The sequence below is a fragment of the Lycium barbarum genome, chromosome 3 (assembly GCF_019175385.1).
Source record: "Lycium barbarum isolate Lr01 chromosome 3, ASM1917538v2, whole genome shotgun sequence".
Taxonomy (NCBI): Eukaryota; Viridiplantae; Streptophyta; class Magnoliopsida; order Solanales; family Solanaceae; genus Lycium; species Lycium barbarum.
This window is the reverse complement of record NC_083339.1, coordinates 144,087,165-144,110,193: the sequence shown is the minus strand read 5'-3', so window position 1 is coordinate 144,110,193 and position 23,029 is coordinate 144,087,165. Positions and strand designations below refer to the sequence as shown.

Below are 23,029 nucleotides of genomic sequence, written 5' to 3'. Positions count from 1 at the left end.
TTTCGCCATGAGTTTTGAGATCATGGTTTCAAACCAACATTTGAACATGCGTTTTTATGCATGGTTTCAAATCCCAAATCATCCAAAAAGGCATGATTTGGGGTTTGAAACCATTGTTTCAATTTTTCTAAATATAAAATTTAATCCATAAGTTTATATTTTGTAAAAAAGATCCATAAGTTGGTAGATATTTTTAACAATTATCCCATCAATCATTTACGATCTCATTAACTTCCATCAAATTTTATTTATGTCTACCAACCTTTTAATTTTGTAAAAAAAGACCCATAGTTTAATTTTATTTATTGACCTAAAATTTGATCAATTGATGTTGCATTTTTAAAAAGGTCTTCTAGTATTTATTTTGAGCCGGTTGTTATGAATTAGCGTATTAATTTTGTTATAAACTATGACTTGCTCATTTGGTAAGATTGTATAAGAATTGAGAATGTTTTGATAGTTTTCACAACTTGTGGGGTTTTTTATGTCTATAAGAGAAAATACTCCTTAAAATATCCAAGTTGCATGTCCAAACATGGTTTCAAACCGTGTCCAAACGGGGCCTAAGTAGGCGTTTGGACACGCGTTTTGAAACCATGAGATGAAATCAGCATTTGGACATGCATTTCATCTCATGGTTTCAAAAATTTTAAATATAAAACTTGTCCCATAAGTTTATATTTTGTAAAAAAAAGACCCACAAATTGGTAGATATTTTTAACAATTACTCCCACCAACCATTTACCAACCTTTATTTATGTCTACCAAGTGGGAGAATTATATTAAAGAGTAGTTACATTACTATTCATGTTAATTTTTTTTTATTGAACTAAAGTTTGATCAATTGATGTTGTATTTTTTAGAAAGGCCTTCTAGTAGCTTATTAATTTTGTTATGAACTATAACTTGCTCATTTGGTAAGATTGTATAACAATTGAGAATATTTTGATAGTTTTCACAACTTGTGGGGTTTTTATGTCTATAAGAAAAAATACAACTTAAGAAATCCAAATTGTATGTCCAAACATGATTTCAAATCATGGATTCATCTCATGACTTCAAACCATGTCCAAACGGCTCCTAAGGTAGAGTCAATACCTTAACTAAGATTTTATGGTGAAACCTCAAATTAAAGCACTTGTGATGTATGACAAACAAAGTAAAAATGTTTTTGAGTGCTTACAAAAGAAAATATGTATATTCACGGTAATTGTCATATTATCATTCAGGGGTTAATTTACTACCAAACATTCACTTTAAAGGAGTAATCAGAACAAAAATAACTCAGGTATGCACCAAATAAACGGGTGACACCCTATAACCTTTAAAACTATACTAAATTAAGTAAGAAACTATGTAAAGATGGACCAAGGGACAAATGATGAGATTAAACACAAAGACGGAACAAAGTAAAAAGTTGCATATTTTAGTTTCTTTACATAATTAACTGGAATGTCATATTATTTCTTTGGGACTATGAGAAAAAATTTACTCTAAACACCATTTCATGACTCAATCACTTAAACTAGAAATAACCGTAGGATCTATAATTCTTGTATAATATATGAATAATGTATAATAAGTATATAACTGTGTATGATCTATATATAATGGGGCAATTTGCAGGATTGTCCTTCGCTGGGGTGGTCTTTAATTTTTTGCCCTCAAAATGGTGGTCTTTACCTTTTGTCCTTCAGGCAGGCAGAATTTGAGTCTTAAAGGCAGAATTTTGGGATAGAATTTGCAAAATTCTGCCTTGCAATTTTTTTTTCACTGAGCTGGGGTTTGAACTCACAACCTCGGTGTATTAGGCGAAGGGCAAAACTTAAAGGCTACCAATTTGAAGGGAAAAAATTAAAGACCACCCAAATGAAGGACAATCCGCGCAAAAAAAAAGTATATAATGACTACTGAATAAATTTAATTGCGCGGTTTGTCCTTTAATTTTTATTCTTCAAATGGGTTGGTCCTTAATTTTTGCCATTTAAAATTGAACTTATGTCTAGCGATAACTTGTGTGACATTATGATGTAAAAATATCAAAAAAGTTGTTTGCCTTGAGGACAAAATTAAAGACAAGCACAAAATAGGGTCAAAAGTGCAAATGACCCTACTGAAAAATGTGTGTGACCCATTTTATCAATTTCGAATAATGGGCTGGGCAATTCGCAGAATTGCCCTTTTTTGGGGTGGTATTTAAATTTTTCCCCTCATATTTGTGGTCTTTAAATTTTGCCCTTCGGCTAAAACCCATAGGTTCCGGGTTTGAACCCCCGCTCGATGAAAAATTTGCAAAGTAGAGTTTAAATTTCGCTATGCCCCCTCCGGCAGACTTTTAGTCATGTTTAACTAAAAGTCTGCCGGAGGGGGCAGACTTTGCCTTGAAGCATATATATGTATTTTTTTTTTAAACTTATTAAGGTAAACTTTTAGTAATGCCTTAACTAAAAGTGTGTCCCATAAAACATAACTAAAAGTATGCTCCATAAGGCGTAAGTTTTCCTTAAGGCATAACTAAAAGTTTGCCTTATAAGGCAAAGTTTAAATTTTGTTATGCCCCCTCCGGCAGACTTTTAGTTGTGTTTAACTAGAAGTCTGCCGGAGGGGGCAGACTTTTAGTTGTGTTTAACTAGAAGTCTGCCGGAGGAGGCAGACTTTTAGTTGTGTTTAACTAAAAGTCTGCCCCCTCCGGCAGATGTTGCTCCCAAACGCACACGCAAGTATACGTGGTCGTACAAGTAATATAGACTGTTAAGTCCAGATATCGATCCCACAGAGACTTAGATTCTACTGTTAAACTAATTCAAATTCGAATGAAACTATTCAAGAAAGTGAAAACCAAGATTGTTTGTTGTACTAAACTAAAACTTGAAAAGTAAACAATTTATGATGGGTGTTTTTATGACTGGGACTATGTTGACAAGGACTGTAAGAATTATTAGATGAGAGAAAGATCTAAGGTTATGGCTTTCGACAATCCAGTTGATCTTCAGACAATTCCACCTATTTTATTTCCTGGGTTACTAGTTAACGGGTTAATTATGCTTTATGATATTCTCTCGAACTACTCACAAGCTTGTAGATGTTACCATAACGCCTATATTTCTATGGTCATTAGAGGTAACAAGAACACGTTTATTTCTCCGTTTTCAACTAAGTAGGGCTAAAGGGTATATCTCTATCCTCATTAGCGAAACGATTAAATCGAACAAACTCTATTTATTCTTATTACGTACGTGAATTCCCTTTCTCAAGTTCAATTCACGCACCACAGATAGTGTCTAACTATTGGCCAGATAATCAAACAATTAAAACCAAGAATAAATAAGCAACCCACAATATGGAAAATCAATAGATAATAATCGTCATCAAATCAACTTTCAAGTCTTTCGCCACAACCCTAGAACTAAGAGATTTAGCTACTCATGGTTCGATCATAGACAATAGAAGCCATGAATAAACTAGGGTTGAAAAAAATGAAAAATAAAATAACCTAGAGAGAGAAAAAGGAGAACGGTGGCTTACAAATCCTTGAATAATCCCAGAATACCGTTCTCAGCTATAAAAACGTCTATATATAGGCTAGGGTAAAAATAATAAATAAGGAATCCAAATCCTAGTCTACGGGAAAACATCCGCAGAGTCCCGCTTTCCTTCCGCATCGCGGACGGATCGCGCAATGATCTGCAGCTTCTCGCCTTTTGCCCACGATGCGGATCGATCGCGCAACCTGATGTCTGAGTTTGGTTGTTCTGCTTTCTTCACGCGATGCAGATCGATAGCCTGAAGTTCTGAAGCTTCTCGCGATCCTTCCGCGATGCGGAAGGAAAGCGAGGTTCCTTCAGTGGTTAACTTTTTTTTCTTCTTCTTTGTTCGTCCTTTGCGGTCATCGACTCGTCACCTCAGCCAACCGACATATGCTACGAATTCCAATCACTTCAAGCGCATTTTCCATCATTTGTCGTCATCGTACCTCTACACATGAAAATGTAACGACATAAGTTCAAATACGACGGTTACGTCATGAATTAAGCGATAAAAGTCATAAGAAGAAGTTGTAATACGACACAAAACATGATATTTGTGCCAAATATGAGCAGACTTTGCCTTGAAGCATATACATATATATATATATATATATATTTTTTTTTTACTTTTCAATGTAAACTTTTAGTTATGCCTTAACTAAAAAGTATGCCCCAAAGACATAACTAAAAGTATGCCCATAAGGTGGAACTTTTCCTTAAGGCAGGCAAAGTTTATGCCTTAAGAAAAGTTTTTGCCTTATGGGGCATAATTTTGTTATGCCTTAACTAAAATTCTGCCCCATAAGGCATAACTAAACTATGTCTTAGGAAAAATTCTGCCTTATGGGGCAGACTTTTAGTTATGCCGGATCCGGTATAACTTTAGCTTTTCCTTAAAGATTTTCTGCTGGATCCGGCATACACTCCCCCAGTCCTGCATTGCGAAATTATTTTTTTATTTTATGCCTGAACGGGAGTTCGAACCCAGAACTTCATGTATTCGCCCACCTTTCCAAGCAAAGGGCAAAACTTAAAGACCACAAATATGAGGGGCAAAATTTAAAGACCACAAATTTGAAGGACAAAATATAAAGACCACCCCAAAAGAAGGGCAATCCGCGCAAAAAAATGTAATGGGCTATTATGATGGGCCAACACAATGGGCCATGAAATAAGTAGCATCAATCTCCCCCGAATTAAAAATTGGAAAGGAGAGTTGAGAGTTGGGTGGAAGAATTGGGAGCAATGGCCGGTGATGGCTTATCGGCGAATATGGCTGGAATGTCCAAAAATCAGCTATACGATATTATGTCTCAGATGAAGGTAACTCATGTCTAATAATAATACGTACATAATTTTCTTTGTTGAAGATTAATTGTCTTTGTTACTTGTATTCTCTTCGTAATAGATACTTGATGTAAATTGTTATGGGCATTTTTGTAGGCGCTAGTGGAACAGAACCAGCAGCAAGCAAGGCAAATTCTCATACAAAACCCTAACTTGACTAGAGCACTCTTTCAGGTCTTTTTTTACCCTTTACTCTTTCTTCTACTGTTACTCCTTTCGTTTACTTTTACCTAATTTCTGTAAGTATTAATTTTCTTGGTTCTTTGTTTGATTGGGCATAGAATTTAAGAAATAAATGGAGGCTTTTGAATCTTGTGGTCTTAAATTAAACATGTGTGTAGTCCTTTAAATCTTGTGGACTTAAACTTGTCATGTAGAATGGCTGAATAGGAAAACTTACTAAATATAGAAAGAGACACTTTTTTTTTTTTTTGAGACAATAAGTAATACACTTAAATTGGGACGGAGGGAGCATCTCGTTTTGCTTGTTACAATACTGAAATTAGTGTTTTAATTCCTCTAATTCTTGTAAAAGTGTAATTACACAGGCTGGTGTTTTCAACATTCTTGTCTTTGGATACCTAGTGTGCACTGGAAAAGTGTGGTTTGGTTTAAAACTTGAATTCAAATATCCATGAGTAATGTGTGGGATCATAAAGCTTAATATTTGAAAATTGTATGCCTTGACGTCTTATATAATTTAACATTTAGAGAAATGTGATGTTTTAAGAATTGCTGTCTGTCTTGTATTATGAATAAGATTCTGGGAAGATTGGGATGATTAGCTTTCACAATAGGAACCCAACATATGAATATGGAGTTTTTTTTGTTGATTTCTCATTCTCTAATCTGGTTTTTACAATGATGTGTTTATCAGGCACAAATAATGCTCGGGATGGTGCAGCCCCCACAAGCAGTAAGTTGGTGTACATATCTTTTTGACCTTAATGAAATATCTATTTTCCATGTCTACAATGCGATGCAGTTGCTGATATTTACTTTTTTCTACTTGTAGATTCCGACCATCCAGCCGACAGGAGCATTGAATCCTCAGCCATCAGCATCTCAGCTTCCACAATCAAATGTTCAGCCCACTCCATCGTTGCCAGGGCAAATTGGCATTCAGGAACAAACAAGAAAGCAGCAGCAGATTCAACCTGCTCCAATAGTGCCATCCGCTTCTCTTCCACCCTCGAACCTTCAATCCCCATCCTTGCCATCTCATCAGTTGCAGTCGGTGCAGCAGCAGAAAGGACATATTGGTCAAGCCCCACCAATCTCTTTACCACAAACCTCTCAAGTTCCTAATATGGCACCACTTCCTCGTCATTCTGCTGCACCACTGCCATCTCATCTTCAACAACAGATGCCTCCGGCATCCCCCAAGTTGGAGCCACCAATGCAAACTAGTGGAACTCAACACCTGCCTATGCAATCACAGCTACCACCACAAGTGAGACCATCGATGCAGCCCTTCCCTCATCAAGTTCATCCTCACATGGGCCCCAATGTTGGTTATCAGCTGCAATCTGGAGCAACTCAGCACCACCATTCACAACCTCCTTATCATGTAATCATTATGCCTTTAGTAAATTTAAGGTTTTCCTATTCCATGAATAAGATGTAAATTTCCTTTTTATCATTCAGCCTGCTATGAGGCCTCCAGCAAGCATGGGACCTTCTTTTCTACCGGGACAACCACCAGGTCCAAGTCAGCTGCCACCCCAGTCTCTATATCAGGTGACCTAGTTTTTAAAATCTACGTGACTGAAATTTATGCTACCTTTGGATGGTCTTATGTTAGCCTGACTATTCTGTTTCTTGCTATACTAAACTTGGTTGATGTTACTAAGGACCATTGCTAAACTTTAAGTGCCTCTTAATAGTTACCACTTTACCAATGCATGAATTCCCTACCAATTTTGCTGTTGAAGATTTTCTACATGGCCGTATTAAATACGTTAATGTCATGATAATTAGTTATGTGGGATAATGAAGTAGGATAGGCTTAGGGGTTTTTTAGTCTTAGCTAAAAATAGTTAATAGGGATAGATGTATGCTATAGTCCTTCTTAGTTTGCATTCTAATGTTGCTCATTTATCACGTGAATGATGTTTTACTGGTGCTGCTTTGTTTTGACAATTTTGGGTTACTGACTTCCTAACATCCCAAATCATTCCTACTCCCTTGATCTCTCCTGCCCAAACAAACTGTTCTATTCTGACTTCTATTGTCAGTATTATTATTTGACTATCAAAAAAAAAAAAAAAACTTAAATCTATTTGGTATGTGAGACCAAAATGAAGTATTTACTGGTACCTCTACCATATATTGTCATGGACTCAAAGTCATTTATCAGTTTGAAATATTGTTCTCATTGTTTCTTTTAATTGTACCTACAACATTTAAGTTTGATAGATTGTGAGACCATCTCATTTAAGCTGCTTAAACCAACTTAGTTTTATTTTTAATATGCCCCTTTAGGTTTGATTCACAAGCACGTGGATATTATTTTTATGAAGGGTGGTAGTTAGACGCGAACTAAGGACCTTTGCCTTTTCTAATACCATGTCAAATTGTGTGAACACACCATACAAAAGTTGAAGATGTTACAGACGGTACACTTCATATAATTACTACGTTCAATAAAGTTCAAACCATGACATAGTATAACTTGATAGTCATTTCCAAATCCTCTTTCTGTAACATGGTACTTCCAAGGCAGTCTTACATGTTAATCTTGGCAATTTTCCAAGACAGACGATAATTTTTGGTGTCTATTGTTTGAAAAGAGAATTCCTAGCTCTTACTCATTTTAGAATTTATGTCAAGTGCTATTATCATAGGATTGACATGCTTTTGTATGTGCATATATCTAGATGGGAGGTTCACATTTGAGACCAGAATTCAATCAAGTTGGAAGTTCAATGCAAGCAGATCGAGCATCTCCTTGGATTCCCAGCTTGCCAGAGAATACATCAGGAACACAGCTCCCAGGACCACCATCATTCCCTGCACAGATGGCCTCGAGCAATCAGCCTTCTAGACCGGCAGCAGTAATATCTGAAGCCCTACTGTTTACGTTTTAGTTTGAGAACAGACTGTTGGTTTTACTTTTGGTTTCAGACAGAATATAAGTTAATCTTGTTGATGTGCAGCTGTCCCCGGAGATGGAAAAGGCACTTCTTCAGCAAGTAAGGAGTCTGACCCCAGAACAGATTAACATGCTACCTCCAGAGCAAAGGAATCAAGTGCTTCAGTTGCAGCAAATGCTCCGTTAATTAGAAGCTAGTGTTGCAAAGGACAAGTTTGCGAAGAAATTGGAATATCACTGACTGGCTGATCAGTTTTTCTATTTATGCATTCCCATTGGGTGGTGTAGATGGACAGCGCACCCCTTGTTAAATTGTGTGTTTCCTCCTTTGTGAAGGTTATTTTCCTTAGCTCATTTAGGGTTGCCTGTCATGTTCCCAGTAAATCATATGTGTTGCGTATAGGCGTTCGTGAAGCTCCTTTGGTGCATATATATATCCATTTTTCCAATCCTGGAGCCTCTCCTTCTTTAATATCTATGGTCGCTTACATGTAGTATGGTACTGTATAAGCATAGCCTAATGCAACTGAAGTATGAGATTGTGAAACAGTAGTCCCTCCCCTTTATCTTGTATCCCAAGTTTCTAGAAACATTTGGATTTGCGGATGCTTGTTATTAACAGTTTGCTCAACTTTGTGGAAGGTTTGGTTAGATTTCATTTTAGTGGTTGCGAATGACGTTAAGGATTATGTATACTATGTCTCATATTGCTCATCTATGTATATAGGGATAATTGAACGTTTGATTCCCTCATATAGTATATACAAGCTGTATGCAATGATTTTCTTTTGTGACAAGGTCTACACAATGATGTCGTCTAAACTTTGGATGTGTATGTTATTAGTTATATTTTTACTTCATTCGATTAGAATTTGATTAGCTGACAAGGCAGACTCTCAACGATGTTGGTGCTTCATCTTAGATTGCTTAGTGATGTCAAGAGAAGGCTTTTCATTACTCTCACACGTTGCTTTCTTCAGAGTCCTGTCTCTTTCTCTTACTTTCTCATAGTATTGCATCATTGGTTAAGATCAATTGAAACTTATTAGGCTTTGGTTCTTTATAGCAAAATCGTAGTCCAAGAAAGGTTCTAATATTACATAAGCACAAGTTACCCAATTTGTGGACTAGAGTGAGGCGAGTAAGAGCAGAAGCTTTTGTACCCGAGAGATCAAAAAAGATTTGAACGGGAAATTCAGACATTCATGTGCATATGGATACTAATAATCTAAGTCTGAACCTGTTTAGAGTAATAGTTTTCATGATATCTAGTGATTAGAAGTATATAACAATGTAACCGGTGGTACATAAGACATAAGCAAAATGAAACTGAAAATATCACTTTTCTTTTTCTGAATAATCTTCAAATGACCAGTATTATTAGTATTTGAGTAAAGGCTCGACACATGCAATAGTTGGAGGCTTCCCCACGGGTTTCATGAGCCACAATTTAACAACATCCGGTAGACAGCAATTAGAGGCATCCTAACTGTTAAAGCAGCATGATTTCGCAAATACTTGAAATCTATTAGTTAGAAATGGAAAACCAACTTATTCATGTTATCTTTCAGTTTTCTTGTTCTTTTTCCTTTTTCCTTGGCTATGTGATTCATCCTTGTCAACGTTTGCTCTGTGATTCAACAAAGTAACTACAAAAATTGGAAAACTAATTAGGATGATTGACCAAGCAACTACATCTACACCATTACAATGTTCACCAAATGTCCAATCGCGAGAAGACAAGCACCCCAGTTAATTCTTCCATGTACAATTAGGGCAAGTTCATTCTTCCATTGGAAAAATGGAGCTTCAATGAGTTGCATGACGTGAAAGCCCTTCCACAATTTGAATAGACCAGTGATCCAAAAGCTTCATCAATGTCCATAAGCAAGTAATTGGAAGACTCATTAACCTCAGATTATGATCCAAAACCTCAGAAAGATGACTCTTGTGGCTGCAATGATACAGTGTCATACTTGGTCAATAAGAACATATAGTTATTATAATTGGGAGTCGTACTGTCATAGCACCCAAACATTAGTTCTGATCACATTTAGTTAATGTGCTTCTTTGTCATTTCCAGTTTAACTGCAGATACAAAAGCAGGTACCGTAAGTTAATGCAACTGCTAGCATGCTATTGGTTATAGTGTAGTGAGCTTTAAGCACGTAACTCCCAACACATACACTAATTAGTTTGCAACTACTAGGCATCTTCTGAAAAAATTTGACCAGTATATTCATTTCGTTTGAAGACTGGTAACTACTGCTTGAAGCAATTATAAGAAGAGCGATAAGATTGTTATGACGGGCGTTATGAGGGTTGCATACAAACAAGTAGTTGGGAGATTTCTTGACGCCAGTGGTGATCTAGAATTGACTGTGAAAAATAATTTCCTTGTTCTTCCAGTTTGTTGGACCATAAACTTTTCCAGATGAGAAGTGCTGTAGCTAACTAGTTCCAATCACTTTTTTTTCTTTTTTTTTTTGAGAATATGTAAAGTTCCAATCACATTCTTCATAGTCGAGTAACACTTCCCTTCCTGCCATTTTTTTGAACCTTTTCACTCGGTAAGAATAATCATTGACCAATAGGTTTTTATTTGCGGATGACATAGTCCTGATTGACGAGTCTCGCAGCGGAGTTAACGCTAAGCTGGAGGTTTGGAGACAAACTCTGGAGTCTAAAGGGTTCAAGTTGAGTAGGACCAAGACAGCGTACTTGGAATGCAAGTTGAGTGATATAGTGCATGAGGCGGACGTCGAAGTGAAGCTTGGCACCCTGGTCATACAGAAGAAAGATAGTTTCAAGTATCTTGGGTCTATTATACAAGGAAATGGGGAGATTAATGATGGCGTCACACACCATATTGGTGCAGGGCGGATGAAATGGAGGCTTGCCTCCAGAGTGTTGTGTGACAAGAAGGTGCCACCAAAACTTAAAGGCAAGTTCTACAAAGTGGTGGTTAGACCAACTATGTTGTATGGGGCGGAGTGTTGGCCAGTCAAGAAATCTCATGTTCAGAAGATGAAAGTGGCGGAAATGAGAATGTTGCGATGGATGTGTGGGCACACTAGGAGCGATAGGATTAGGAATGAAGTCATCCGAGACAAGGTTGGAGTAGCCTCAGTGGAAGACAAGATGCGGGAAGCGAGACTGAGATGGTTTGGGCATGTGATGCGAAGAGATGCAAATGCCCCAGTGCGGACCTGCGAGAGGCTGGCTAGCGACGGTTTCAGAAGAGGTAGAGGTAGGCCGAAGAAGTATTGGGGAGAGGTGATTAGATAGGACATGGCGCATTTCCTGCTTACCGAGGACATGACCTTATATAGAGGGTATGGAGGACTCATATTAGGGTAGAAGGCTAGTAGGTAGTCGCGTTTATCCTTTCTTACGAGTAGTTATATTGCTCTATAGTTTCTTGTCTCTTGATTTCTGCGAGTATCTGTTGGTTTATAATGGCTTATTTACTTTCATTGTTTTCATTTTCATAATTGCTTTGATTTGTTTGCCCGTATCTGACCTTTCATATGCCTTTTCTTGAGCCGAGGGTGTTCCGGAAACAGCCTCCCTACCTAAGGTAAGGGTAAGGTCTGCGTACACTCTACCATCCCCAGACCCTACGTTATGGGATTCACTGGGTATGTTGTTGTTGTCAATAGGTTTTTATCAAGTTAAATTAATCAAGTTAAATTAATATGCATTTATTCACTCTTAAAATTATAAGGAATAAGAACTTTAAGAGTAGTTTCAACTTTCAAGAATGATAAGACCAACGATTACCTCAATGGGACTACGGCCATGATATAATGCAATTCTTCGTAATTAGCCATAAAGTGTTGTTATCCTGTTTCATTGTCCTCGAGACTGGAGTATTCTGAATCATCATCATTCTCCCATTCAGGATCTTCATCCTCGTCACTATCAGACTCTAACGATGAAGCTTCATCTTCAGTCTGCAGACCGAATAAAAATTTAGTTAATATGGATATATTGCTATACTGATCCTTTTCCTGAAATACCCAAAAAAAAAAAAAAAAAAAAAAACCCTTCCTTCCTCCCCTGGGGACCCCTTCCCACCCTTCACCGCAAGGAACTATAAGCAGCTAAGACAAGAGGAAGCTTGTAAACTCACTTGGAATTCTGAGACATGATTGAACTGATCAAGCGCCTCCAAATTGCTAGAATTAATGTCCGTGTTACCAAAATCACCCTATGGACAGACAAGAAGAAAATTCAGCTAACATGTATAGAGAGTTGGAATACCTACTTTGAACTTCACAAGTACTGATGAAGAAACATTGTAGCTGCAAATATGATATTGATCATTGGCCTTTGAAATATGAATAATATAATAATACTCTGATCCCACATTAACTTAATTTCAATTTGCTCCATTGTTGATACTAGAAAGATGCAAGGATAGATTATGGATCCAGTTAACTTTTTATTAAGCTAATAGAGTTGGAACCGGAAGCCTCCCAAAAGGTTTACAAACTTCCGGGAAATATTTCAAATAAAGTGTTAGAATTTGCAGCAGGATAAACACCAAGAAATGAAGCACAAACCATTGGACCATTTGCTGGAGTTGGGACTACAAATTATCATGATACATGAATATATAAGTTCAAGCAGTACAAAACTTGATACCTGACACACAGGCACAATAACTAAAGAGCCCAAATCAAGAGGAAACAGAGTGAACGGGTAATATGAGAAGCGGTAAGGTATATTAGCGAACTGCACTACACTAACACATCCAAGCTCAGAATTTATGTCTTACAATTTGCCTTTTCGTTTGCTCTATCGACGTCTCCAGCTCGGATATATGCTGACTGAGAGCCTACAGACAGCATTTCGGATGCCAAGTACAAGTAGATTATCAGTAAAAGGTGAGATAACAACATTAAAATGGGACAACTGACATGTATAAGATGAAAAACCTCGTAACGCTGCAGCGCCACTCTACGTTTTAGAGCTTTTGCTTTTGTCAGAAGGTTCCTTGGCCTGAGGCTTATAGGCCGCCTATAGTTCTTCCCACGGTAGAAAATCAGTGCATAACCTTTTGGCACTCTATCTATTGACACTAAAATCCCACCACTTTCATATTCCAAAAGTCTAGCTGTTTCTTCAACAAACGCAAGTTGCTTTTCTTTTGATATTAACTTTACAAGTTCTCTGTGTTTCCAATGCAGATGCATGTTCTCAATAACACCATCAAAGACACCACGAATACCTAGTAGGCAAGCATATATATGAGTTCTCAGTTAAATACAGGATGTGTAATCAACAGATTGACCACAGTTTTCTGTTTACGTCCAAAAACAATGAAAACTCACCAAGTGGCAGGTATGACTTCATTCTTAATCCAACTCTGCGGAACATGACCCTTTCCTCCTCTGTTATTGTTTCCAGGTCATCAGAAGGACCAGCAGGAATCCAGGATTCCACAATCTTAGCTAAAATTTTCTCTGCTTTAAGCTTCTTGGCCCGGGACTGTTCACGCATCACAAAAAGACTATTACTAAGAGACAAAGGAATCACTAAAATGAAAAATGAGACGAGACTAGGCGAAAATAATTTTGGAAACATAGATTAAGGGAAAAATTTAAAAACTTCTCTTGGTAGGATATTTTCAGAAGAGCCAAACATTATAACAAAGAATGAAAGAAAAATCTGAAGATCTATAGAGTCAAAAAAGAAATTTTGAAAAAGCAAAAGCCTATACACATATAAGGACATAATGAAGAATTCCAAAGACACCAAAACTAAAGGTAAAGAATTCTATAGCTCATCAGTTGATACTTTCCCATAGATAGTACCAATACACACCGACCACACCAAACTTCTTCAAAATCAAAAGGAAATCTGATGGATTTCAAAAAAGACAAACATCAACATAATGCTAAGTTAAAGTGCGATAAAAACAATGGGTCATCATGAAAAAAGCTAATGTGAGAAACCTTTAGAAGTTTTTGTTAAATAGAAGGAAAAATATCCTTACAATCTCAAATTTATGTTCAAGCCGCTTGACTACTCTGGCCGTCTTAGCCATATCTGCTTCTTTTAACATCCTCTCACGTTCTTCAGCAGATATTTCTCTCCCCCACCGAGCCTGAGCCTCATAAAATTCTGCTAAAGTACCGGCAACAGCCTGTCCATCTGTGGCCAATGGTGCCACTTCAGCAGGCCCGCTCCGTGTTTGCTCTTCGACATCTTGGATCTGTTTTGTCAACTCTTGCCTTTCGGATAAAGCAGCCGCAACAGTAGGTGGGACAAAATCCTTTCCTCGATAAAAGATTATGTAATATTTGTTTCTCAGAAGTAGGACTCCCCCTGTTAACATCTGAGATGCAGGTGATATGTTAGTATCCAATTTTAAGGGCACACGAGTATATGTGTTGATCAGTTATATACCTTTCTACGCCCTAATTCTCCAATCCTTAACAACAAATGGGAGGCATGCTTCTACATGGTTTCTCTAATTTACCAACAAAGCATAGTCTTTCCATTCATACAGTACAAGAACACTCACAGAAGCTCATATCCGGCAAAAAAGGCTCAAAGAACCTTTATATCTGAAAATCCACGGAAGAATATTGGTATGAACTTCATTATTAGAAAAGGAAAAATTATAAGAACTTCCAACATTCCTGGAAAAGCCGAATACCATATCACTGTATAACTGAAATCAGCTGATATGTGATTCCAAAATAGGGGCGCGCCCATAACTCAATGGTGATTATTTTTTAAATTGGTAACATGAAACTCAACGGTGATTATTGAAATACTGTGTGGAGTGAATAGCTTATGATGACTCCCAAGAATCACATATGACAGGATACAGAACATGAGCTTTTTGGGCAAAAAATCTGTACAGTCAAGTCTCAAGCCATGATGGGCTATGGCACTTGGGAAGTAGCAGAGGGAACAACTAAGATATATTCTAAATTCACACATAAACAGGATCAATTTTTTCTTCTTTCAACTATATCAGTGGTGTCTGCAGAAAGGAAAAAGAAATGGAAAACACAAAGGAGAACCAACACTTTCTCCTGGAGTGTGGAATTATGAGCTATGACCACTTTAGCTATCAAGGACTCTCTAGAAGTATTTACTTGTATGATATGGTCTTTAACCCATTAGGAGTACCTTCACGAATGAATGTAGGACGGATATTTGAATGCTCACTAGGGTTAGCAGCGAGTCTGCTAGACAGACATTATCGAATAGCACCTTTTGATGAGAGATATGAACAAGAAGCTTCGAGAAAACTAGTGTTTTCTGAATTATATGAAGCCAGTAAGCAAACAGCGAATCCATGGGACAAGAAACATGGGTGATATGACTAACAGCCTTAACACAACCTAATTTCATGAAGTTAAAAATGACATTGGTATTCCCTTTGAGGGAGATAAATAGTACCTCCTAATTCATATGGCATAGCACAAAGACTCAAAGCAGTAACAAACAGAAGCAACTAACATATCAAGACATTCTTTTCTATATACTTTTATTTGGTATAAAATCATATCAAAACATTCTAACACACCTTTAACTCTTCTGCCATCAGCTTGTTGTTTGTGTTCTGAATTCCACGTTTGACTGCAATTTTCACAACTAAGCTTTTCTCCCACAGCTTGATTATAGCAGCAGCCAGCCCTTGGTGATTTCTATTTCTCCCTAAAAGGGATACCAGGAAGATAAACAGTGTTATAACACAAAAAGATAAAGCAGTAAATGGTACTTAGAGGGTCAAAACTTACCAAGAGCAAAATGACAAGGAAGTGATTTAGCAATTTTCCGTAAATTAGTCATTTCTGCATTTGTTAGGCGTGATCTCATTCCAGTAGGAAGAAGTCGGAAAGGTGTTTTATAGCCAGGAATTGTCTGAGGGAGCAAATCGGCATCAACAGGAAGTACTCCCGTACCCCACCAATCCTCAAAACGTGGGCCTAAACCATCTAGTACCCTATTGAATTCTGCTTCCTCCTCAGTCATGCTTCGGACACGATTAGGATGAACTTGGTTTAGATTTTCAATAACTGGACTAAAGCTTTTGTTGTCTTTTGCAATAGATTTGTCAGATGAAACATCAGGAACAAAGAGAGCATTGCCTTCCTCATTCACAGATTGAGACCTTGAAGAAGGCCCCTCATAGTTACTTCCTCGATATACCACCATCACACTCCCAGCCCTCCATATCACAAGCCCTCCTGTCCGACGCTGACAACCAGAAAAAAGAAAGTTAGCAAACTTCAAATTTTCTTGCATAAAACTACCAAACGAACTCATTTGATCTTTGCATGAGGACCTCAAACTGTAAAGGAAACTTGAGTTCAGTTTCTAGAGTTATGGAGGCCCTCAATCTGTAAAGGAAACTTGAGTTCAGTTTCTAGAGTTATTGAGGCCCTTAATCATTTCAGCGCAGGACTTGTAGCAAATTTGGATAAGTCCAATAATTTTATAGCTGAAGTAGATGACAATACTCAGAACGCTATCCTTAGCAGAACTGGTTTTCCTTTTGGATCACTGCCTATCAAATATTTGGGATTGCCACTTACTTCCAAGAAGTGGAATAACATGGACTGCCAGCAGCTAGTGGATAAGATTACCAGTAGAATCAAAGCTGCTTATGCTAAAAATTTGTCCTATGCTGGTGGATTACAAATTATTACGGCTGTGTTATTTTCAATATACAACTTCTGTGGTGCAGGGAGCATCTATGGGGAGCTTCTGAAGAATCTAGGAAAATAGCTTTGGTGGCCTGGGATAAAATATGTATGCATGGCGAGGAAGGAGGCGAAGTTGGCGGTTTCGACGGCAAAAACGGCAGCTTTTGAACGCCTTTATGCTGAACTAGAAGAGAAAGGAAGGGATCAAAAATTGTTCAAGCTAGCCAAGGCGAGGGAGAGAAAGGCACGTGATGTGGTTCAAGTGAAGTGCATCAAGGACGAGCATGGCAAAGTATTGGTAGAGGAGACTCTCATTAGACGGAGATGGCAGTCATACTTCTCCAAACTCTTAAATGAAGAAGGGGACAGAGACATTGTGTTGGGAGATCTCGAACATACCGGAAGGCGTCAAGATTTTGGGTATTGCAGGAGTATTAAGGTTGAGGAGGTTAAGGGTGCTGTTCGTAGGATGCGCAGGGGAAGAGCGACCGGACCTGACGAGATTCCTGGGGAATTTTGGAAGAGTGCGGGCCCGGCAGGTTTGGAGTGGCTGACTAGGTTGTTTAATGTCATCTTTAAGACGGCAATGATGCCTGAAGAATGGAGGTCGAGTGTAATGGTCCCTCTATACAAGAACAAGGGAGATATCCAGAGTTGCAACAACTATAGAGGTATCAAGCTGCTAAGCCATACTATGAAAGTGTGGGAAAGGGTGGTGGAGATGAGGGTGAGGAAAGGCGTGTCTATTTCAGAGAATCAGTTCGGATTCATGCCGGGACGCTCAACTACAGAAGCCATCCATCTTGTGAGGAGACTGGTGGAGCAGTATAGGGAGAGGAAGAGGGACTTACACATGGTATTCATTGACCTAGAAAAGGCTTACGACAAAGTTCCAAGAGAAATCCTATGGAGATGCTTGGAGGCTAAAGGTGTACCTGTGGCGTACATTAGGGTGATCAAGGACATGTATGAGGGAGCCAAAACCAGGGTAAGGATAGTAGGAGGAGACTCAGAGCACTTTCCAGTTGTGATGGGGTTGCATCAAGGATCAGCTCTTAGTCCGTTCTTATTTGCCTTGGTGATGGATGGATTGACGCGGCAAATTCAAGGTGAGGTGCCATGGTGTATGCTTTTCGCGGATGACATAGTCCTGATCGATGCGACTCGTAGCGGAGTTAACGCTAAGCTGGAGGATTGGAGACAAACTCTGGAGTCTAAAGGGTTTAAGCTGAGTAGGACCAAGACAGAGTACTTAGAGTGTAAGTTTAGTGAAGCACCTCAGGAGGCTGGCTTGGAAGTGAGGCTTGGTACCCAAGTCATCCAGAAGAAAAGTAGTTTCAAGTATCTTGGGTCTATTATGCAAGGCAGCGGAGAGATTGACGATGATGTCACACATCGTATTGGGGCAGGGTGGATGAAATGGAGGCTTGCTTCCGGAGTGTTATGTGACAAGAAGGTGCCACCACAACTTAAGGGAAAGTTCTACAAAGTGGTGGTTAGACCGACTATGTTGTATGGGGCGGAGTGTTGGCCAGTTAAGATTTCTCACGTTCAAAAGATGAAAGTTGCTGAGATGAGAATGTTGAGATGGATGTGTGGCCACACCAGGAGTGACAGGATTAGGAATGAGGATATTCGGGACAAGGTGGGAGTGGCCTCGGTGGAAGACAAGATGCGAGAAGCGAGATTGAGATGGTTTGGGCATGTGAAGAGGAGAGACACGGATGCCCCAGTGCGGAGGTGTGAGAGGTTGGCCATGGATGGTTTCAGACGAGGTAGGGGTAGGCCAAAGAAGTATTGGGGAGAGGTAATTAGACACGACATGGCGCAGTTACAACTTACCGAGGACATGACCTTAGATAGGAGGGTTTGGAGGACCCACATTAGGGTAGAAAGCTAGTAGATAGTCTCATTACCCTGCCTTATTAGTAGTCGCATTATCGTAGTATAATTTCTTGTGCTCCAATTTATGCTATTATGCTATTATCTGTTATTTCCTGTGCTTTTATTATTCTATGTTATCTGTGTCGCTTGCGTTACTTCATTTCCATATCGCTTTGAATCTCTTAGCCGTATCTGACCTCTTTTTATGTTTTTATTGAGCCGAGGGTCTCTCGGAAACAGCCGTCCTACCTTGGTAGGAGTAAGGTCTGCGTACACTCTACCCTCCCCAGACCCCACGTTGTGGGATTTCACTGGGTTGTTGTTGTTGTTGTTGTTGTTGCCTAAGAAGAATGGTGGTCTCAACATTAAAGGGTGTAGTAATTGGAATATTGCTTCAGTGTAACTACTATGGCAATTGGCAAGCAAAAAGGACATTCTGCGGGTGAAATGGGTTAACGGCATCTATTTGAAGTCTCAGGAGAATATAGGGGAACATATTCCACCTGTGGACTGCAGCTGGTACTGGAAGAAGTTAAACTCCCTAAAAGCTCAAATGATTGGCTGGTATCAAGGAGACGGGTACATTCTTTCCTCAACAGGGCTTATTCTGTTTCAAGGAGTTATGAGGCTATGCTGGGACTCTATCAAGGTTCGGAGAAGCTGATCTAGTATGGAGCAAAGTCATGATGCCTCGACAAAGAATGATAGTTTCGTTGGCATGTCAAGATAGACTGCTCACTTGGAGAGATTAACAAGGTTGCACATACATGTTGATGATCAGAACTGCTGTCTTTGTGATGAAGCAGTGACAGAAACTCAGAAGCATCTTTTTGCTGATTGCAAGTGAATTTCCAGAAGTTAGAGACATATGAAGCATGTGGATGGGTATCAGTATACAAGGCAGGGGAATACATGACACAATTAGATGGATCAAAAGAAGATGGAAGCAGTCCCAGAAGGAGATAGTTGCAGCAGTTTGGGGTGCACTGATCTACATTTTTTTTTTTGAGACTGGTAACATGATTTGGCCGTAACACACTGATCTACTATACATGGCAAGCAAGAAATTGGAGGATTATCAAACAAGCAACTGTAAATAAAGAGTTTGTTATAGCACAAATATAAAAGGAGGTTAGAGAAAGATTAGGCATGTTGAATAGTTCGAAGAGAGCACATAGATGTCAAGTTTTAATTCAGCAGTTATGTACCTAGTTTTCTGGTTCTGTTTTTTGAGATCTAGTAGTTTTAGGCATCCTTCCTAGATGGTGGTCAAGAACTTTAGAGGCTCTTTAGGTTGTTAAGTTTATTTTGTTTGTTATGGTAATATTTCACATTTTATTACCAAAAAACATAAATGTATAGTGAGGAGTAGTGAAGGCTCAGATCAACTTGTTCACAAAAAACTTTTAGGAGTTTGCAGGGACAGTCCTTTTGGTTGACTAATAAATCCATCCTTACAAAGCCTATTAACAAAATGATTGGAATTATTGAGGTTTGATATGCAACCATAAGAGTTCAATTGGTTGTTGCAAAAGGGGGAGAAGAAAGGAAAAGGAAAGTATACATTCCCAACATATACTGCTTCAACTATGTTACTAGATAATTGCTTGTAAGTGTACTATTTATCGTTTCCTTGATATGGAGTAGCACTATTTATCTTTAACAAGACAATAACTGTATTTCAAAATCAAATTCAAGTAACTCTACATCTATATGGTATCCTTATGGAAATCATATTGATGAACATTGTTCTTATTTAAATTGAGACTATTTAAGGTCAAAGAGCAATTTCATTTCTAAAAGAAGATATATGAATAGATCTTTTTCTTCAATGTAATGATGATTCTTATTATTGCTTCAGAAGTATTGTCTAATCTGGTCAGAACTTAAGTTCAAAATGTAACTAGGTATATTCGTCGTAATCTTGGCCAGCTCAAGGACATTATAAGAAGAATAAGTATTCTGGATACAGATTCTGGAAATTACTTTAAAGAATCAAATACTCATACCTAAAGAACGCAAGACAAATACAAAGCACTACACGAACTTACAGCTCGTTTTGATGGTTGTTACATATTGTTCGTAATGTACTGTATTGTACTGTATAGTTTTGATGACTCCAACGTTTGAATAGATTATATCGTTTCCTATCGTTACATAATGCCACACATCAACAATCCAAAGAATAAACATACAACATTATAAAGAAAAGTAGGGTATGGGGTAGAATTATTATAAAAAGGGTAGGTTAAATACTAAAATAGGATTATTAAATAATAAGCAACAAAATAGGAAAAAAGATTAGGTGACGACTCAAACATAAAATGGGACCTTTCGTCGTTACATAACCATGTATTTAGCGATACGATACAATACAATAACGTGTAAGTAACAATCAAAACAAACATTGTATTTAAAGTAACAATACGATACAATCCGAAAGGTAAAGCGAAGGACACCAACCTCTACAATCTCATGTCCGGTTCTCATATCATTAGCCAAAACCTCATGAAACTTAAGCCTTACAAGCTCATTCTTCCTCCAGGAATAATGAATCTTTTCCAACACATCTCCAGTAACCCCAGCTTTAGGTACATTAATCCTTTCTCTCAACGTCATACCATTCCTCCTCAATCTCCTCAATTCTTCATCCTCAATTGTCAATTCAGCCAACGTCGGTGCCTTAACCGCTCTCCTCTTCCCTCCCCTTTGTTCCTCCACCACCTCATCATCCTCCACATTCCGCTCCCACGGTAACAATGCACTATTATCTCCTTCATCATCACTCTCTTCTAATATCATATCCGGTCGTACCCAATCTCTCTTCAATAAATCACCTAATTTCTCTTCTTCGCCGTTTTCAAAATTCATTTTTTCCTCCTCTTCTTCTTCTTCTTCTTCATCATCAGAACCTAAACCTAAGTTTCTTAACCTCAATACAATCCTATCAATAGCAGTAGTCCCTACTCTAGTGTTTTCATCATAATATCGAGTTCGTGTTTCCGAATAATCAACCTTTCTCGAATGTTCTACTGGAGGAGGTGTGTTTGGCCATTTGTTTAACCAATTAGAATTGGAATTCTTTGATTTAACAGGGGTAGAATTGTAATTTCGGTTACGTTGTTGTTTACGGTAATCGTTGTTGTTGTTGAGACTGATATTGCAAGCAGTGATTTTGCAGCGACGAAGTGATGATAAGGGTTTAATGATGAGAAAAAATGAAGGTTTAATTGAAAAGGAAGATGAGAACATATTATCTGGTGGTGGCAATTCTGTGAATTTTGGTATTAATAAGTCCATTTTTGAATTTAGCTTCTTGTTGTTCCAGTTAGCTTCATAGTGTAATGGGAAATATTGGTTTCAGTTGACAGAGGTTGACGATAAGAGATATCAATGAGGATATTTCTATTTTTAATGGATTCATATTTACACGTCACCATTTGAGCCATAAGACCCGACCCAAGTGTTTCTCCGTGATCCGCGTCCTGACACATCGGCCCGCAAATATAAGGAAACCCAATTTCTGGGCCCAAAAAATTTCACTGATAGTCGATTTTGGATTCTATTTAGGGTCATTTCCACTTTCAACCCTATTTTGTGTTGGTCTTTTTTTTTTCCCTCAATATAAGTTTTGTTAGGGTTTTTATCCTGAATTTTCTATCTTGTTTGAATTACTTCAAAAAGTATTTCTTGATAGAAAAAGTTTTCTTTGTGGAAAAGAATTCTACTACTGTATATTTATTCTTTTTTTTGTAGGAAAAGATTTAGACTTCTATAAATAGAAGATTTATTCTTCTCATTCATAACACTATTCTGTAGTCCTTAAAGAGTTTTGTTTAGAGGGAGATTTTTCTCTAATAAGTTTTTATGCTTTTATATTAGTTTTTCATAACATGTAGATCAATTGACCAAACCATATGTCTTTTTAGTATCTTTTCTTTGTCATCTGACTTATCATTATTAAAGATTTGCAAATTGTTAACTTTCGCATGATGCCCTAATTATTTCAATCCCAACAAGTTTATATTTTCAAGTCATAATATTTCACAAGTTATGTTTCACGTCCTTAAAGAACTTATGCTCCTCTAGGCATAAAAGTTCTATTTTGAAGGGAAAAAATTAAAGACCAGGCCATTCGAAGAACAAACTGTGCAATTTCTTCTTCGATTAAGTCATGACCGAAGTTAATCAATTTCTATAAATCTAACTACCTTGGCAATAAAAGTTGCAAAATCTTGCATCTGAAACTAAAAAAAATTGTCTGAAATTGAGAGGTCACATACATGACGGACCAGGGAACTTCAGCCACTAATGCATGAAGACTCCACCCTTAATCAGAAATTTGGTTTGGAGTGTTTCCCTTTAGATGGGTGCCACACGGCACTAACGTGAATTAGTTGGGTAAGTGGATTGATAACATCCAATGATTAAGCAAAAAAGAGAAAAGAAAAAGGATACATTTGAAAAAAAGGAATTGAGATGTCTGCAATGACATAAAAAAG

At 37.9% G+C, this 23,029-nt stretch overlaps 2 protein-coding genes across 3 annotated transcripts; one reads left to right on the top strand and one right to left on the bottom strand.

Moving 5' to 3' along the window:
- The first annotated feature begins 4,693 nt into the window (after positions 1–4,693).
- On the top strand, positions 4,694–8,631 carry LOC132633279 (cleavage stimulating factor 64). Its single transcript, XM_060349584.1, has 7 exons — positions 4,694–4,850; positions 4,971–5,048; positions 5,752–5,790; positions 5,890–6,444; positions 6,522–6,614; positions 7,754–7,930; positions 8,033–8,631. Exons 1-7 carry the CDS (start codon positions 4,773–4,775, stop codon positions 8,153–8,155), a joined length of 1,143 nt encoding a protein of 380 aa, XP_060205567.1. The 5' UTR covers positions 4,694–4,772; the 3' UTR covers positions 8,156–8,631.
- Positions 8,632–9,474: 843 nt separating this feature from the next.
- On the bottom strand, positions 9,475–21,921 carry LOC132633278 (CRM-domain containing factor CFM3, chloroplastic/mitochondrial). 2 transcript variants are annotated; one of them, XM_060349582.1, is made up of 10 exons: positions 20,991–21,921; positions 15,735–16,194; positions 15,521–15,651; positions 13,973–14,314; positions 13,308–13,464; positions 12,912–13,204; positions 12,752–12,811; positions 12,104–12,181; positions 11,752–11,924; positions 9,475–9,922 (listed from the first exon to the last, which is right to left on the bottom strand). In XM_060349582.1, the coding sequence occupies exons 1-9, from the start codon at positions 21,825–21,827 to the stop codon at positions 11,811–11,813; spliced, it is 2,472 nt and encodes an 823-aa protein (XP_060205565.1). In that variant the 5' UTR covers positions 21,828–21,921; the 3' UTR covers positions 9,475–9,922; positions 11,752–11,810. The 2 variants fall into 2 exon arrangements, with proteins under 2 accessions (XP_060205565.1, XP_060205566.1); XM_060349583.1 differs by having other exon boundaries at positions 9,919–10,056.
- Positions 21,922–23,029: the final 1,108 nt, after the last annotated feature.